This window comes from Sinocyclocheilus grahami, unplaced genomic scaffold (genome assembly GCF_001515645.1).
Source record: "Sinocyclocheilus grahami isolate Dianchi unplaced genomic scaffold, SAMN03320097.WGS_v1.1 scaffold978.1, whole genome shotgun sequence".
In the NCBI taxonomy this organism is placed as follows: Eukaryota; Metazoa; Chordata; class Actinopteri; order Cypriniformes; family Cyprinidae; genus Sinocyclocheilus; species Sinocyclocheilus grahami.
This window is the reverse complement of record NW_015506157.1, coordinates 264,683-282,582: the sequence shown is the minus strand read 5'-3', so window position 1 is coordinate 282,582 and position 17,900 is coordinate 264,683. Positions and strand designations below refer to the sequence as shown.

The following is a 17,900-nucleotide window of genomic DNA, read 5'->3' as shown; positions in this document are numbered from 1 at the left end:
GAGCATGGAGCTGCAGAAATCTGCGAGCGAAGAGGAGATCAGCAGGCTTCGGCGCCAGGTACTGGAACTCGAGGCTTCGCTGTCCAACAGGCAACAGCAGATGGACATCCTGGGGGCAGACCTTGAGATGCAGAAAAAGTCCATTGAGGATTTGACCTTACAGAAGTCAAAGGCTGAGTATGAGGCCCAGAAATATCATGTTGAACTAGAAGGTGTGATCAAAAGCAAGGGTTCCATGGAGCAAGAGTTGAATCGTGCTCGACAACAGGTTCAGCAGTCAGAGGCCAAACAGGCCTCCCTAGAAGAGAGCCTCCGCAGTCTTAAAAAGAGCATAGAGGAGAGCACATTAGCCCGTAAGAAGCTGGAAGATCATTTACGTCGCAAGGACAGTGACGTCCAGGGCCTGGAGGAGCACAGTCGCACGTTAGAGCGAGAACTTAGGGCTAAGGAAGACGCCGAGGCAGAGCTTCTAAGCCAAGTGAGAATCATGGAAATGGATCTGGCCCACCAGTCAGAAGTCAGGATGATGCAAGGTGAATCCGTGTTGGGTTTCTCCAAAGATGGTAAACAACTGGCAACTTTTAAAACCAGTTCTTCAATAATCCACTCTGAATCTGAGGCAGAAGTCCTGCAACGCAAAATGGAGGAGCTCATTATGGGCAAGAAGCGAGCTGAGACTGAAATCAAGTCCTTGAAGTCTGAATTGAACTCAATTATTGTGCACAAAACTGTGGCTGAGGAGAAAGCTCAGCGTTTCAAAGAACTCTTAGATGAAGCAAACAACAGGCTTTTGAAGCTACAAGTGGAAATGGATGCAGATAGGTCCAACATGAGACAGAAATCAGAGGAGTTGAGACAAGAAACTTCTGAACTAAAAAAGTCTGTCTATGTGTATCAAGAACAAATCAAGTCTCTCCAAAGAGACAAATCTGCTCTGGAGCAAAGAGTGCTGTTCCAGAAGACAGAGGTCGATGGCCTAAAAGACCAGCTCAAAGTCAACCAAGGAAAACTTCTACAGTGGACCTCTTTGGAACAGGAGAGCACTCATAAGTTAAGGTGCTTGGAAGACGAGTTGTCTTCCAAACAATCTGGGGTAGAGCAGATGACATTCAGGGTGAATGAACTTAATAGAAAAAATCAGTTATTGGAAAGTGATACCCGGCATCTTAAGGTAAGTATTGAGTCAATCCAGCAGGACAAATCACATGCTGACCAAAAGATTAAAACCCTGAAAGGTGAGGCAGAGGTTTTGAAGGAGCAACTGCAGAGAGCCAAAGAAGAAGTCAATCTGAAGACAAGAACAGAGAAGGAAGCTCAACTCAAAATCAAAAACCTTGAACTAGAGCTTCAGAAATGTTCCTTGCAAGTGACACAGCTTACCAGGAAAGTAGAAGAACTCAAGAAGATTAACATGGAGACTGAACGGTCCATTAAAAATGTCAAAGCAGAGCTTGACAGAGCATCCATCGAGATTGACAGTAAGGAACAGCAAATTAATATACTCAGATCCCAGGCAGAAAGTGCAAAATCTCAGGTAAAAATTGTTGAAGAGGAACTTCTGAATAAAACACAGGTATCTCATGAGCTTCAAATCAGACTTAAAGATTACAACGAAGAAGCCAAAAAGACCACCGAGTTACAGCAGAAGATCAAGTCTCTCACGTTGACCATCACCAACTATGAAAAAGATATTTCGATTCTCAAAGCAGAGCTGAGTTCTAGAACCTCTGAGAGGAATCTGGCTGATCAGAAGGTTCAGGAACATAAAGTCGAGATCAATAACCTGAACATGGCTTTAAAAAAAGCCATAGGAGAATCTCAAAGGGAGTCATCTGAAGGTAAAAAGAGCTTGTCAAAAGTTCGAGAACTTGAAAATGAGCTTTTGAAATGTAAGCAGACGATTAGTAGGATCAGTGGAAGTTCAGAGAAGGCCACGGTAAGCCTGAAACAGGACATTTCATCTCTTCAGAGGGATAAGCAAACCGATGACCAGAAGTTACAGGTTTTAAAATGTGAATTTGATGATCTTAGTTCCACTCTAAAAAGAACAAAAGATGAGCTACAGCGAGTGACTGAAGAAAACAGGTTAAGTCAGTCCAAACTCAAAGAGCTGGAGGCAGAACTCCAAAGGAAAAGTTCTGTTATGCGAGAATTGAGCTCAAGCGCAGATAAATCTGTGCTGAATTTAAAACAAGAGCTAGTCACTTTTCAGAAGGATAGGAATGCTGCAGAAGACAGAATCACAAGTTTAACTCTGCAAACACAAGAGCTGAAGCAGAAGTTGAGACAGACCCAGGAAGAGCTTAAACAGAAGCAAAATCAAACAGCAGCTGCTGAGCTGATGTCGCAAAAGCTTGGTGAACAGTTGGACAACTGTAAAAAGATGCTTGACAATCTCAAAGGTAAGCTCGACTTGCAAAAGAAAGGCTACGAGACTCAACTGCAGCTAGTGCAGGCTGAAATGGAGCAAAAGCTTTCGCTGCAAGAATCACGCTTAAAGTTGGAGCATGAGAGGAAATTAAAGGAAACTGCTGAGAGAGACAACAAGCACCTGTCTCAAGATGTGGAGAAGCTGAAAACATTAATTGCTAATGCAACAAAAGCAAAACAAGAGGTTGAAGAGCAATTGTACAACGTACGCACACAGTTGGATGAATCTGACAGGCAGAGGGGGATACTTGACCTTGAACTTCTCAAAGCAAAATCAAAGATTTCTGAGTTAGAAACTGAGAAAATCAGAGTAAAATCCAATATTTTTAAACTCGACAGTATTCACAAAGACAGCTCCAACGAGATATCAAAGTTAAAGCAAATGTTAACAGAGACTGAGCAAAAATTAGACATCTCAGGAAGGGAAGCAAGATCTCTAAAGGAACAGATTCTTTCATACATCAGTGAAATTAAGTCTCTACAGGAGAGGAATCTGAAGCTTGAGGTAGCAGTCAGTTCTGAGAAGAAGCATCTAAAAGAATTGGAGGCACTCGGACAAGCCAGTCATCAGTGTGCTAAAGATGAAGAGCTGGCAAAGCTAAAGACTGAACTTCAGCTGACTCAGAAAATCGTTGCGTCGTACGAAGAAGCGAAACGGAACCTGGAGGAGGAGCTCAAGAAAATGAAAATGAGCTCTGAGGTACGACTTCAAGTGCATTCACAGTTTTGTAAAACTTTCATTAAAGGTGAAGTGTGTCGGCCAGTGATGTGTTTTAACAATGTGCAGAGAGAGCTATAAGTAAGGGTGCTCTCACACTTGGTTCCATTGCCTGGTCCGAACCAGAGTTCAGTTACTCCCCCTGTATTCTATTCGCAACTGTATTTTGTGGGTCAGAATCATGTGGGTCTGGTAATCATGTTCATCAAAGCGGCAACTCTTTTTTGTCGTTCGGTAACAGCAACGCTGGACAAAGCAGAAAAGTAGATAGGGTTGCTTGCCTCACTTTTGTACGTTGGTCTGTCTAGCATTAATGGTCTGCAAAAGTTCTGAGAAGAAGCATCTAAAAGAATTGGAGGCACTCGGACAAGCCAGTCATCAGTGTGCTAAAGATGAAGAGCTGGCAAAGCTAAAGACTGAACTTCAGCTGACTCAGAAAATCGTTGCGTCGTACGAAGAAGCGAAACGGAACCTGGAGGAGGAGCTCAAGAAAATGAAAATGAGCTCTGAGGTACGACTTCAAGTGCATTCACAGTTTTGTAAAACTTTCATTAAAGGTGAAGTGTGTCGTTTCTTGATGTGTTTTAACAATGTGCAGAGAGAGCTATAAGTAAGGGTGCTCTCACACTTGGTTCCATTGCCTGGTCCGAACCAGAGTTCAGTTACTCCCCCTGTATTCTATTCGCAACTGTATTTTGTGGGTCAGAATCATGTGGGTCTGGTAATCATGTTCATCAAAGCGGCAACTCTTTTTTGTCGTTCGGTAACAGCAACGCTGGACAAAGCAGAAAAGTAGATAGGGTTGCTTGCCTCACTTTTGTACGTTGGTCTGTCTAGCATTAATGGTCTGCAAAAGTTCTAGAGAAGTCCGTTTCTGCTGGAGGCGAGCAATTTGACCAATCATACTGTAGCTCATCAATAGCAGTTCATTTCTGAGACTGAGGACAACTGCGTTCATATCAGCAGCAAACTGCACTGGATTCCACACTAACCATACCACAGTTCAGTCTATTTTTTTATAGTGGATTCGGCCATACTTTCACAGGTGCAAAAAAACAGTGTTCACTTCATCCAAATGAAGCACATTCTGACAAGCCAACCCAAGTGTCATTTGATAGTTGACTGTTCTTTTGCAGAATTTCATCATCACGTTGCAAATTTATTACTGCCATGATCACTATAAATCTTAATTAGAATTATGTTTACCACCTGCTTACCCCAGATAGTAATAGCGCCATGTTAATTGCAGCAAGCATATATTTCTCACTTGTGTGAATAAAAGCATTAGAAGATGGGGGAGATGGGCAGAATGAAACTATTAATAATTATTTGTTGCAGTTCTGTTGATGCAGAAATGACACACTTCACCTTATTTCTTACATAAATATATAAATGTATAAAAGTAATGTATTAGGTATACCTATGATGAAAATTACAGGCCTCTCTCATCTTTTTAAGTGGGAGAACTTGCACAATTGGTGGCTGACTAAATACTTTTTTGCCCCACTGTAATAAAATATATGTATTAAAATTTAATTATATAAATGTGTAGAAGGGACATCTACACTTATTTTGACATATTTTCATGCTTTAATAGCATAAATGATCTCATGCTTGCAGGAAGCTACACTGGAAAAAGAAAAAGTGCTGGAGGAGCTACGAAAAGTAAAGCAAAGCAAAGTGCAAGTGATCAACGAGACAACGCTGGATTATGCTACCAAGAAACCAGCAAATTCAGTTTCACTCCAGAATTCAAATGCTTTTAAAATACACACAAACCAACAGTCAATGGTTGGTAACAGTCAGAGTGAGATCACTGACACTATACTTAGAAAAAGCTCAGTGTCTGATAAAGGCAGGTCTGGTAAAAGCCAGACTGTTTCATTCAATATTATTGATTCTGGTTCCACCATCGATCTTGCTTCTGGCTCGCCTATGACAAGTAAATCAAAAGGGCTAAAAATGGAGTCTTCTTCCAATAAAATTCAAGGTCTCAGAGGAAGGATAAGTATTAAAAAGTTGGTAAAAACAAAAATAATTACTCAGGAAATTGCACTCAAGTTGCAAACAGGCCTCATTACTATAGAGGAGATAGAGGCATCACTTGCTCAATTCACTGGTAAACCATCCTCAATTGCAGGTGTTTACATGGAGTCTAGCAAGAAAAAGCTGTCCTTCCTAGACGCTGCAGCAGGAGGAATTATATCTAAAACCTATGCCATTGAGTTTCTGGAAGCGCAAGCTGCCACAGGATGCATCATTGATCCTATGACAGGTGAAGCGTACTCACCGTCAGATGCTTTTGAGAAAGATATCATTACTGGGGATCTCAAGGATAAAATAACTGAAGCTTACAAAGCAGTCAGTGGTTATACTCATGCTGGGAAGATTCTTTCAGTGTTTCAAGCTATGGAGGAGAGAATTATAGACAGGCATCGAGGAAAAGCATTAATAGAAACACAGATCACTACTGGAGGGTTGATTCACCCATTGATTGGATGTAGGGTTCCCATGGATGGTGCGCTAGAGCAGGGGCTCATAAATCAAGCCACATTTCAAAGTCTCTACGATCCAGTCAGCAACCCAAAAGATTTTCACTTCCCAGAAACAGGGCAGAAGGCGTACTATAGCGAACTGCTCAGAATCTGTGTGTATGATGTCAACGGTGGAGTGTATCTTCTTCCTTTTGGTGACCAGCATCTGTACACCCTCTCACCATCCAGCAAACACAGGATATCAGTCATCGACACTTCTAATGGTGCGAAAATGTCAGCTTACGAAGCATATAAGGCTGGCCACATTGACAAGAGAACCTACCTATTTCTCTCACAACAAGAGAGCGAATGGCAGGAGATAACAATCATGGACTCAAGTAGGAACCTTCTACACATCCTAACAGACCATAAGAGTGGGCGGCAGCTTTGCATTGAAAATGCTCTTAGTCTGAAAATTCTCCAAATGGAGGAGCTCAACAGCTACCGGAGTGAGCAGCTCAGTAATGCTGAGCTCGCTGATCTTTTGATTTCCAGAAGAGTTGTCTTTAAAGTCCCAAACAGTCCCGTCGCAGGACTTTGGGATGTGTCTTTGAAGAAACGACTCCCGGTTTTCAAAGGACACCAGCAGAACCTTGTGGACCGACTCACCACGCTGAGGTTGCTAGAAGCCCAGGCTTGCACTGGAGGCATCTGTGATCCAGCATCTGGAGAAAGGGTTCTGATTAAAGAAGCTCAACATCGAGGACTCTTGGATGAAGGTTTTGCCAGACAGCTCCAGCAATGTGAGCAAGCCTACTATGGTATCATTCACCCTCAGAATGGAAAGACTTTGACTGTGGCTCAGGCGATGCAAGAGAACCTTTTCCCGAAAGATGTTGGAGTGAAGTGTTTTGAGTTTCAACTGGCGACTGGTGGGCTCATTAACCCAGTCAACCAAGAGAGAGTCTCTTTGGAGCATGCGATACAGAATTGCTTGATCGACAAAGCAACTGCTGTGCATCTTCAGCATGACAACTCTCATTCAAAATGCATCACCTGCCCCAAAACCAAGCGAAAAATGTCTTTCAAGGAAGCTCTAGAAAAGAGTGTCTTTGACAGCCACACTGGGTTCGTCCTTCTTGAAGCAACAAAACCCCATAGTACTGGCAATACTTCATCCTTCCAATACTTCTGGACCTATCGGCACTTCTGATATGGTTCTGGACAGTGTCTAAAATATAAAATCAGGTCATTTTTGGTGAATGTTTTATGAATGGCGGAAAAAGAAATTGATTGGATAGTTTATTTTCATTTAGCTTTATCAAACATAGAAGAATATATTGTTATCCTGAAAAATATATAAGTCATAATGGTGAAAATGGGAGTCTTTAAATATGGGATTTTTTTCTACTGTAAGATATTATTTAAAAATGTCTCATATCTTGTGATCCATTTATTTCTTTTCAATGGCATTTTTAATTTATTGCCAAGCATGCTTCCACATAAAATGACTGGGAGCTTAAGACCTGCTGATTTCTTGTTGTATATTCTATTCAAACATAGAATTTAATAAGCTAATTGTGAATGTTTTACATTGTTTTCTAATCCACCCTACAATTTTTCTCCCAATGATTTTAGAGGTCTGTTGATGATGAGAAGAAAGAGCATGGCGATAAGGTTAACAAGTTGTTAAATTGGATGTCCAGTATGAAAACAAATCTGAACAAAGATGCAAAGGCTCAAAGTGATGGCAAACCCAGCACTGAGAGCACTAGTAAGCCCCAGGTAAACAAGTCAAACTACCTGATTGTTTTTTTCATTGTTTTGTTCAACAGGTCTTCAGCTTAGGATCTTACAGGTTAAAGGGTTTGTTCACCCAAAAATGAGCCTGTGTTTTACTCACCGTCAAGCCATCCTAGGTGTATATGACTTTCTTCTTTCAGAGGAATCCAATCAGAGTTATATTAAAAATTGTCCTGGCACTTCTAAGCTCTATCATTGCAGTGGGCGGGTGTTTCTGTTCAACAGTCCAAAACACAATAAATAAAGTGTGTGCATCCATCATAAAACGTGCCTCACATGGCTCCGGGGGGTGAATAAAGGCCTCCTGTAGCAAATCCATGCGGGCTAATTTTCGTTTTTGCGTGAACTATACCTTTAATTCATCTGTAGCTGTAGCTGTTAAATGTCAGCGTCTTGGTAACATAGTGAGCATTTCAGGGAATTGCTTTCATCATTTCCAAAATTTGCTAATGTCAAACACATCAGAACATACACATTTCCATTGTTATGTTTCTGAATAAAGATTATTTTGCATCTCTTCATATGTTTGTGTTGTTCACATACTTGTTACCTTCTTCTGTTATCCACCCACATTTCACAGAAAGTATTTACCCATAAAGTATCTATCCATGTATTGCAAGTAGTAATTTATATATTCACAATAATCACTATTTCGTTAGATCACATCTGAACCAGTCTTCAGGTCACTTCCTATTTTTCACTGTTACACAAGAGACAACAATGATAATCCAATCAATTGTATCCACAAGCACATACATGACTCAATCAAATACATCCACAGCATACATTAAATGTACAGTGTGATAAACTGTACAAATTACACTGGGCATTAAATCATTGCATTCTTTGGTGGTTACAGAATTTCTTGCTTTAGTGATGCTGTTATATCTCTACATTTCATCAAACACAGTCCTGCACACCACTCATTTTGGAGTGCTGCTTGGTTGTCGTAGCCAAGTAATTTAGGTGGTAAATGTTCTGTCGACTGACCCAAAGCAGAGAACAGTTAACATGCCATGTAAAATAAACCGTTTCCCAAATTAGAAAGTTGTGTCTGAATGACCATTCATCCATCTACAGTGTCCCTAATGACAGACCTTCTTCCATGTACTTCTCCAAACAAACGCTTTAGAACTTAATCGTGATGTTTATATAAACATGGCAACATATCTTTAAAAATACAGTGGGATCCACAAGTCTGAGGCCACTTGTGGAAATGCTTGTATGTTGCATTTTCTGTTTATTACAAACATATTATCGGCCTAACAATTTGACTGGAAAGTATAACGGAAAAAAATGACATGAACATCACTTTAACATCACAAACTCCATAAGTGTATGTAGAACCTGATGATCATGTCATTTAGCATGATTTGTTCTAAGAGCATTTTATGCTTCAGTGGCACCAGTAACTTTTGTACAAGGCAGTTCACATGGTCACAAACTTGATTAGTTATCTATAACTGATTACTTAATAACTTTGAATATCGAGGTGGCTTAGTGGGTAGCACTGTCACTTCACAACAAGAAGGTCCCTAGTTCAATTCCCGGCTGTGTCAGGAGGTATTTCTGTGTGGAGTTTCCATGTTCTCCTTGACTGGGTGCTCTGGTTTCTCCTACAACACAAAGGCATGCAGAATAAGTGAATTGGAGACACTACATTTTCTGTTTGGGAACTCCAATGAATTCCACAATTTTCCCCCACCTGTGGTCTGAGATGCTGGGATAGGCTTCAGCATCCCACTGACCCTACAGAGGATAAGTCAGTTTGGAAAATGGACAGATGTATAGATGGGAATTACAATACCTTCTTGTTTTAACTTTGTTTCTTTTACTGTTTTAGTTGAAGTGCGGTCATGGACCTTTGGATCCAAAAAGATATATAAGATCAAATCATGGAATTTGTTTTCAGATGTTCAATAGTATCATATGCCCACATTTTCTGCAAATTGTATGGCTAATGGTTGTTTAGCAAACATTTATCGGAGTTCCAATGGTTAAATGGCCTACAGTAGATGTTGGATGAAGTGGTTTTCAAAGTCATCTCAACCTAGTTGTGATTTACTAAACACTGTGCTTGTAAAGTTTTATTGACTTCCTATGTTTTATTATAGATGTCACTGGAGGAGATGGTGACAAAGAAGGAACAAATTGGAGAAGCATTGAGAACTACCCAGCTGATGCTAACCAAACACTGTGACAAGTATGTTATGTCCACGGAAGGGAAAGCATTCACTGAGAATGAATGGCGGCTCTAATAGCATTGTTTCTTTGCATGTGCTTGCGTGTCTTGTGAATTGATTTTGTGAAATGTTTTCTTTCACCAGAATGACTGAAGAAGAAAAGCAAGAAGCAAAAGAACAGCTGAAATGTCTTCATCAGGCCTACAGCGAGCTCTCTCAACAGTGTGCAGATGCAGCTTCCTCAGCCGATCAGGTGAGATAAAGATATTCTGCCAATGGCAACCCAATGCTGGTTATATATGGTGGTTATTGTGTGTGAAGTGTAAACACTTTCTCCAACGGCATGACTAGCCTTTGTTTTGGCAGCTTGAAATATATAGCATGGTAAGATCTGAGCCACTTTAACCCTTTAATCCCACCATTGCGAAGATGAAGAAAGACTTTGTGTGTAATTGAAAACTTCATGGTCAACTGAGTATGCTGTAAACATACATTGCATGCCAGCCACTTTCACTCTTTCTTCACAGCAAACCCTGAGGACATTCTTTTTGTCTACATGGGGTTCAGCACACTGCAGATAATAACATAATGCCCAGCGAGTTTTCTCTAACAGTGTTGTTCTACAAAATACTAAGAGTTCTGTTCACAGATGCATGTAAGCTTTTATTGTGTGCCATTTCTCTTGCTGATGACTTGCACTGTTGCACACGAGCTAGTACAATCCATGGACCGGGTGAGTATGTTTGATCATTTTTATAACCAATATTGCAATGGAAATGTATAGTGATCATGTTTGAACATGCATTTAGAAACATCTTGATTTCTTTGATCTCTTTCCAGGCACTGCAGGTCATCCAAGGGATTCTGGATGTTGAAAGTGGAGCTGTCATGTCTGTGTGTTGCTCAGTGAACAACGGCCTCATCGACCAGAACACAGGAGTTGGTCTTCTAGAGGCCCAGCTTATAACCACTGGACTCATTTGGCCTGAACAGCACTTGTATATGGACTTGGAGCATGCATTCAAGAACAAACTTGTGGATGACGCGATGTGCAAGCAACTGCAAGAGTTGAATGAAGCTAAAAAATGTCTTCAGAATCTCCAATTTGCTTTAGAACCCTTGCCGGTTATAACAGCCCTGGAAAATGGGGCTATATCTGAGCAAACAGCAATAAAGATAATTGAAATCCAGCTTGCAACTGGAGGGTTAAGACCGACATACACTGGTGATATTCTACATCTGGAAAGGGCTTTTCAACTTGGCCTGATACCCGAGTCACTGTTTATCCAGATATTGGAGAGGAAGGATAGTTGGAAGAACTTGATTGACCCCAACACTGCAGAAAATGTCACACTTAGTCAGCTTATGCAGAGGAGCATTGTGCACAAGCTTACAGGACTTCGCCTGCTTCCAGTGAAATGTGGAAAAGATGGAAATATATCCCTGATGTCTGGGAGAGAGATTAGCATTATGAAAGCCATGCACGAGGGCATCATTGATAGAGAGACCATGTTTTGGTTGCTGAGCACCCAGTTGTTTGCAGGAGGCATAGTTGACCCCAAAACTGGCCGAAAGCTGACTGTTGAAGAGGCCTTATCCGAGGGTCTGATCGATCAGGACACTGCGAGTGAGATACTGAGCCATCAGGCCCAAAATGGTGGCATTGTTAATCCTTGCAACAGGTCGAGACTTACCGTCGATGAGGCTGTCCAGTGTGACTTAATAAGCTCCAGCAGTGCATTGTTAGTTCTGGAGAGACAGAAGGCCTTCATGGGTCTTCTTTGGCCTAACGCTGGTGAAATTCTCTCTTTCTCCACCTCTCTTCAGCAAAACATGATCACAGACAGACTGGCGTCTGAGCTGCTGCGTAACCGGCACAAAATAACAGCCTTGTACATACCTGAAACCTCTGAGGTAGTTGACATTGACTCAGCGGTTGAGAACAACTTAATTGAGACATTTACAAAAGAGTTGTTGAAGACAATAGAAATCCCAGATGTGTTCCCTGATATAGATGAACTGAATAACAGCTTTTCATCCTGGCTGGTAATGCGGGAGCTTCAAATCGATGGATCTTGTTCAGCCGGTGAAGAAATCAGTGATGAAAACAGCACAGATGCACCATCTCCCTCTGAGGCGAAACAGTTATTTATTTCCTACCTCATGATGAATAGCTATATGGATCCAAAGTCAGGCCAAAGACTGTTGATCTTTGATTGGCAGATAAATAAAATGGCTAAATTACTCTTTGAAACATCAGAATCAGAACATGTAGATAAGACTATCAGACTTCATATGAAGGTTTCAGAAGAGTCTCAACTGAATAACAACATTTCTGACAATGACAACGCTTGTCTGATTGCCGATTATAGTGCTTTGGGAGAATTACAAATATGCGAACCTTTGGAAAGCACAACAGAAAAAGAGCATGGAGTGGTGAATTCTACAGCATTACACAATTGCCTAAAACCTACTCTACCCTCTGAATCTGTAATAAATACCATAGAAACTGATCGCAAATGGGATATTTTCCTAGACAGTGTTGAACATATGACTGTAATTGAAACTAGCAAACTGTCTAAGAATTCTACATGTTCAAACACAGACAAGTGCCAAGCAGAAACAAGTGACATAGCTTCTCCTCAACCATCGGAAGCAATGCAGTTATCACAAACAACCTTTTCTATAGCAGCAACTGCCTCAAGTTTGTGCTCGATGGAAGTGAATCCCAAATGTCATGATGCCAGTAAAGGCAAGGAAAAACATTCAAAAGACTCCACGCTATTGCCCAGTGAAACAATCAGTTATACAGAAATGCCCTCTGAATTTCCACATACAGAGGTTGTGTGGGATGACAAACTTGAGAGAGATTATGCCATCCATCTTCTTAGGGCACAAGTGGAGGAAGGTGGGATTTTAGATGTCACCTCTGGAAAACGGTATGACCTTGCAGCTGCTCTCGATAAAGGCCTTATTGATGAAGAGACTGTCTTGGAAGTACTCGCACTGCAGCTTCAAGAGGACGGTTTGAAAGAAACCGAAAGTGCTACATTGTCAGTTCTGAAAATTTCTGTCAGTAAAGGCTGCATCTCAAGTAAGGTAGCACTACAGATCATGGAAAAGCAGAACCTTCTGGGTGGTTTCTATGATGCAGCAGCTGGAAAAACCATTCGCATTTGTGATGCTTTAGAGACGGGTCTGATTACTGATGATCTCAGCAGAAGTGTTCTCTCTTCAGAGGCAATCAGGAAGGCCATCATTGATCCAGAGGGAAAGTGTGTGCTCAGTGTAAACGATGCCCACCAGTCTGGGATGTTGGATGATGAAGAGGCTGAGAGGATGCTACATTCACAACAGGATGAAAGGGAAGACGTTATGGTGCCTGACTTAGCAAAAAGAGGCCAGATGAGCTTGAGATCAGATGAAGCCACGCAGGTATCTACAGACATAGCATGTGTGAGCAGTAGTCAGGGTTCTCTGTTACCCGCCATTACTGACACACCATCAAAAGACAATATGTTTGATAAAGTTTCTGAGACTAATGCAATGGGGGAGGATTGTGATGAACAGTGTGCTAGTTTCAAGACTACAGATCCCAAAAACGACATAGACACTACAGATGAAAGAGAAAGAGGTTTCACTTTGGAAGGAAATGAGACAGAAAGACCACATTACAGCGTGGACACTTTTGTTGTTGATGATTCTTGTAAAACTGTAAGTCCTTCTCCATGTGTCAGGCAGGTGGCATATCTTGAGACAACGTCGAATCAGGTTGTTAGCCCTGTACAGAGTGACTCTGGGATATCATGTTCATCACAAAATTATATCTGCTCTGAAGAAAGGAAATCTAATCCTGAACAGGAATTCAACAGGTCCAAAGTGGAGTCTGAATCAAATGCATATTTTGACAAAAAGCCTTCTGAGGGCTTAAGCACTTCACTACCAGTGGTAGAAAATGTTGCTGAACTGCAGTCAAACTCATCTTTATGTTGCACAAGTGCCACTATAGCAGATGTGAATTTAAGTACCGATGATCAGCACACATTAGTTCAGAATATGCTGAATGAGAAAGAAGAGGTGTCATCTCAGACCAATGCTTCACATAAAGCTAAATACTCCAATAATGTAAGCGAGAACCTAGATGATGAGCATTCTGTTGAGGATTCAGGTGTGTTTAGTTCTGAAAATAGAGTAAAGGACATGGTTAAATATGAGGACAGAAATGCACCACAAACAAAAGTTGAGCCCAGTGCGGTCTGTGCAGAAAGCAGTATTGACTGTAAGGTAGAAAAGAATGATGACATTGAAAACTCTGTAGGTTTCAAAGGATCTGAGGACACATGTCAGCTCAATTTAATGGATTTAGTTGGATCAACGGTAAATTCCGAGCAGTTACCACTTGAAATTGTTACTAATTCTAGTCAAGGTGATTCAAGTGGAGGTAATCATAACATACAGCACCCAAGTGAGCAAGGCATATTTTGTAAAACCACTACAAAAGATGAGTTAGCCAGATCATCTGAATCAAACTTTACAAGTGACAATGAATCAACCTTGGGTCATTGTTCACAGGATATAATCGCAGAATTCAATGATTTGCAATCTGCCTCCCAAATTCCAAGTCCTTCAGTCAAAACCATGATTGATCAAAATAGCGAACAAAGCGGAGACATCTTCAACCAGTGTCAAGCTGGAGATACAGTGGTTGCTGAAGGTGTACACCAAGATGATCTTCATTTACCTCACATGGCAATGGCCGAAGATGAAAGTTTACCAAAATCAATGGGAGGCAGTGATTTAAAGTCTTTTTTAAATGAGTTGATCCAAATGAAGATGGATGGAGCAAGTGTGGTTGAGACTCAAAAACAAAAATGCCAAGCCATCGATAGCATTATTGAAATTATTCAGCACCACTCTGGAATCTCACCAACCAATCATCCCAACTCAAATGAGAGAGGTGGGGATCCTGATATCCTCTTGGATTTGAAAAAACATGAAGAACCAAGAGAAGCTCAGAACTGGCCATCTGATGAGAGTAATGATGAACCAAAGCATCAGACTGATCTACTGGAGATGATTCAGGGGATCTCCATAGATAGAGATAAAGGAATGCTCGAGGAAGTGGATGGAAAGCCAAGCAGCCCTTTGGGAGGCACTGCCCCGAGAGAAGAAAGCATGGAAGCCAAAATCATTCCTGTTCCAACCACAGATGATGCTGCTGCTGCAGATGACGACTTCCAGCCAACCGACTCGAACCACCTGGTTTCTATGACAGAGGATCCATACATACAGCAAACAGACAGAGTCAAACCTAGAGTGAGTACTGATACTACTCTTAACTGAGTTAGATGCTGATTTTTGTATTATCAACTCTGCGTCATCCAGATGCATGTTTTGGATGAAGGTGTAAGTATAATGGTGTACTTCTTGCAGAGGTATTCCACCCAGAATTACTTGGAATGTGTTGGGAGGCTTCAGGATCACTGTGATACTCTTGAAGATATAAGAAGCGACTTGCAGACCAAGGGTCCGTTGGCAGAATTCATTGAGGGGTTGCATTGTCAGTTAGAGGAAGTTCAGGTTTGTCAAAAAATATAAAGCCTCAGTTCTCTTGACTCACAGAGTTGTTTGCCTGTGCCTTCTTTCTGCATGGTTATCTGTGCTGTAGTCTATCGCTTGTTCCTTTTATTCTGTCGCTCTTCTTCACAATTCCTTCCTTTTGTTCCCCACCTACTCCCACGCTGTTTCTAGTCCCTGGAAGCACAGATTGCCGCTCTCCCTGACTTGCTTACAGCAGATTTGAGTGTAGCTGAGCAACTTCTGAATTCCGCTGATGAACTCGTTCCCACGCAAATCCACCAAGATTTGGCCACAGTTTATGTAGATTTACAGAATGCTTTCACAGATGTTTGCCACTTGTCAGCTGAGCGAAGTAATGCTATACTGCTAGCCATTGAGACAGTGAAGGTTAGTAAAGGCTTGTGAAAAGAAAGCAAGAGTGAATAGAGAATGATGAAAATTAGATTCTCACACTTGTTCAAATATGGGTTACAGATCCATTTGGAAACCTTGTGTCAGGATTTGCTAAGCTCTCTTGAGAAGGTCTCAGCTTGTATGCAAGACAATTCTGAGATGGTGTCTAAGCTTGATATCATGGATGCTGATAACATAGAAATAATTAAGAACAAGATTCAGCAAAATAAGGTAAGTTGACGTGTTATTTCAAAGTTGCATGAAATACAAGTTAAAAAGTGATGTTTATCTCCCATATCGAATTAAGCCACTATCTGTTCAACAGTTTTGCTTAGTGTTTTTCATTGTTCGTGATTCAGGACATAGAGAAAGACTTATCAGGAACCCGACAGCTCCTGGAAGATGCTGCTTTTGATATCCAAAACTTCATTTCTGAGCATGCTCAGTTCCTGAGTCCCACTGACAGCAGACACCTTCTAAGGGCTCTTAGCACTACTCAGAGATCCTTCAAAGAGCTCATGGACAGAGCCTTCACTCAGAGACAAACTCTAGAGATCCAGTTGGAGATCTGTGAGGATGAGACTCAGCAGCAGGTCTGAGAGAGATCGAAGAGATCACACTGACCATTGACCTTTATCTAATAACATTAAAATGCATGAAGTTGCTGCTTTGATGTGAGGTATAGTTTGATATGAAGCACTGGAAAACTCATTGCCCTTAAAGAGGAAACCCAAAAGACCCCATGAAGTGGCTTGTATGCAGTTTCCTTTGGTGCATTGACATTCTTCCTTTTGAAACAAGAAACTGGTGCAGAACATGTTGAACAATTTACTAATCCTGTTTAAAAATAGACAACAGCACTGTGTTTAAGCCATAGTCATTAACTTAATTTGCTACTTGATGTTGCAAAATGTGGATATGCCCATGGGTAGGGTTGCAAAAAGGTGGAACATTTCCAGTAAATTTAGGAAATATTCCAGAAATTTTGGAAACTTTCCAGGATTTTTTTTGGAATAATCCAGGGATTTTTGGAAAGTTTACGGAAATTTGCTGGAAATTTTCCACCCCTTTGCAACCCTACCCATGGGTAATGGCTATTTTTACCTACTTTTAGGAGTTTAGGAGCCAGTAAATTTCAGCCTCAAAACTCAATTTTTTACTTTGTGGGGTCTTTAAAAAGAGTTTTGGTCTATTCATGAATGTATTATTTGTGTGCTGTGTGATGTTCATTGCAGTGCTCTGAGTTTAATCACGTTACTTTTTTTCTATTTACAATACAGAAAAGCCATGGCTTGATCACTGCCACCAACTTACCTTCTTCTGATCATGTTTGCATTTTTCAGCCTGCCTGAACCATTTCAGCTCTTAACTACCAAAGGACCAACATTTTATTCAATGTGGATATGCTTTCCAGCAGTAAAAGCAGCACTAACCCACCTTTCTTTACCATTGCCAAAATCCCTTTGAACGGCTGGCATGTTTACAGCATACTCAGTCACTACTGATGGTTAAATGCTCAGTATTTGGTGTGCTGCTGTGTTTTAGCTCTGTGGAGAAGGTTTTAGTTTGTCTTTCTAACTGAGTGTTTATGTGGTAGGCTGCTGTGGAGAAGCAGAGGGAGCTTTCAGAAAAGCTGCAGGAGCTGTTTGATGATCTGACACAGACAGAAAATCGCCTCATTGGACACCAGCAGCAGGCTGCCAGTGCAAAGACTGTGGGAGACCTCCAGCAATACCAGCAAGAGCATCAGGTACAACCTGGTAACATTTTCTACAACTTTGCTCTTATCTGTAAGATCAAAACTGAAAGTGTAATTTAAGTTATTTTCGGTGTGATCAGGAGAAGATGCCTCAAAACGCGTATCCGCGTTAATCGACCTCAGAGGGTATGTTAAGCATCATTACCTGTGTCAAAACATTGACACAACTCTGATCCCACACATTTATGGAACAACCATGAAAAATATCTCCATTTGTGTTAATTATTGAACCTGGTAACATTTTCTACAACTTATACATGTAATGCATTCATTTGTAAGGTTATTGGTGGTCTATGTTGAGCATCATTACCTGTGTCAAAACATTGACACAACTCTGATCCCACACATTTATGGAACAACCATGAAAAATATATCCATTTGTGTTAATTATTGATTTAAGGTGTGCTGTTAATTTTAAATGACCCAACACCATTTTTTAAACATCCTAGCAACACTCACCCACACCACACTAGCAAGACTCAGTAAATGCTTAGCCATGCAACCACACAAATCAACCTAGCAATGCCCCAGCAATAAACCCAGACAACTGTACCAACACC

At 41.0% G+C, this 17,900-nt stretch overlaps 1 protein-coding gene across 1 annotated transcript in view; it reads left to right on the top strand.

The window, feature by feature from the left end:
- The window catches only part of LOC107565058 (dystonin-like), a 119,118-nt gene that overhangs the window by 29,387 nt on the left and 71,831 nt on the right, over nucleotides 1-17,900 (top strand). Inside the window, exons 27-34 of the mRNA XM_016250241.1 lie at nucleotides 7,261-7,407; nucleotides 9,540-9,628; nucleotides 9,753-9,861; nucleotides 10,449-14,924; nucleotides 15,042-15,188; nucleotides 15,663-15,812; nucleotides 15,941-16,174; nucleotides 17,179-17,331. Coding sequence (XP_016105727.1) covers nucleotides 7,261-7,407; nucleotides 9,540-9,628; nucleotides 9,753-9,861; nucleotides 10,449-14,924; nucleotides 15,042-15,188; nucleotides 15,663-15,812; nucleotides 15,941-16,174; nucleotides 17,179-17,331 — 5,505 coding nt within the window. The remainder of the gene's footprint in view (nucleotides 1-7,260; nucleotides 7,408-9,539; nucleotides 9,629-9,752; nucleotides 9,862-10,448; nucleotides 14,925-15,041; nucleotides 15,189-15,662; nucleotides 15,813-15,940; nucleotides 16,175-17,178; nucleotides 17,332-17,900) is intronic.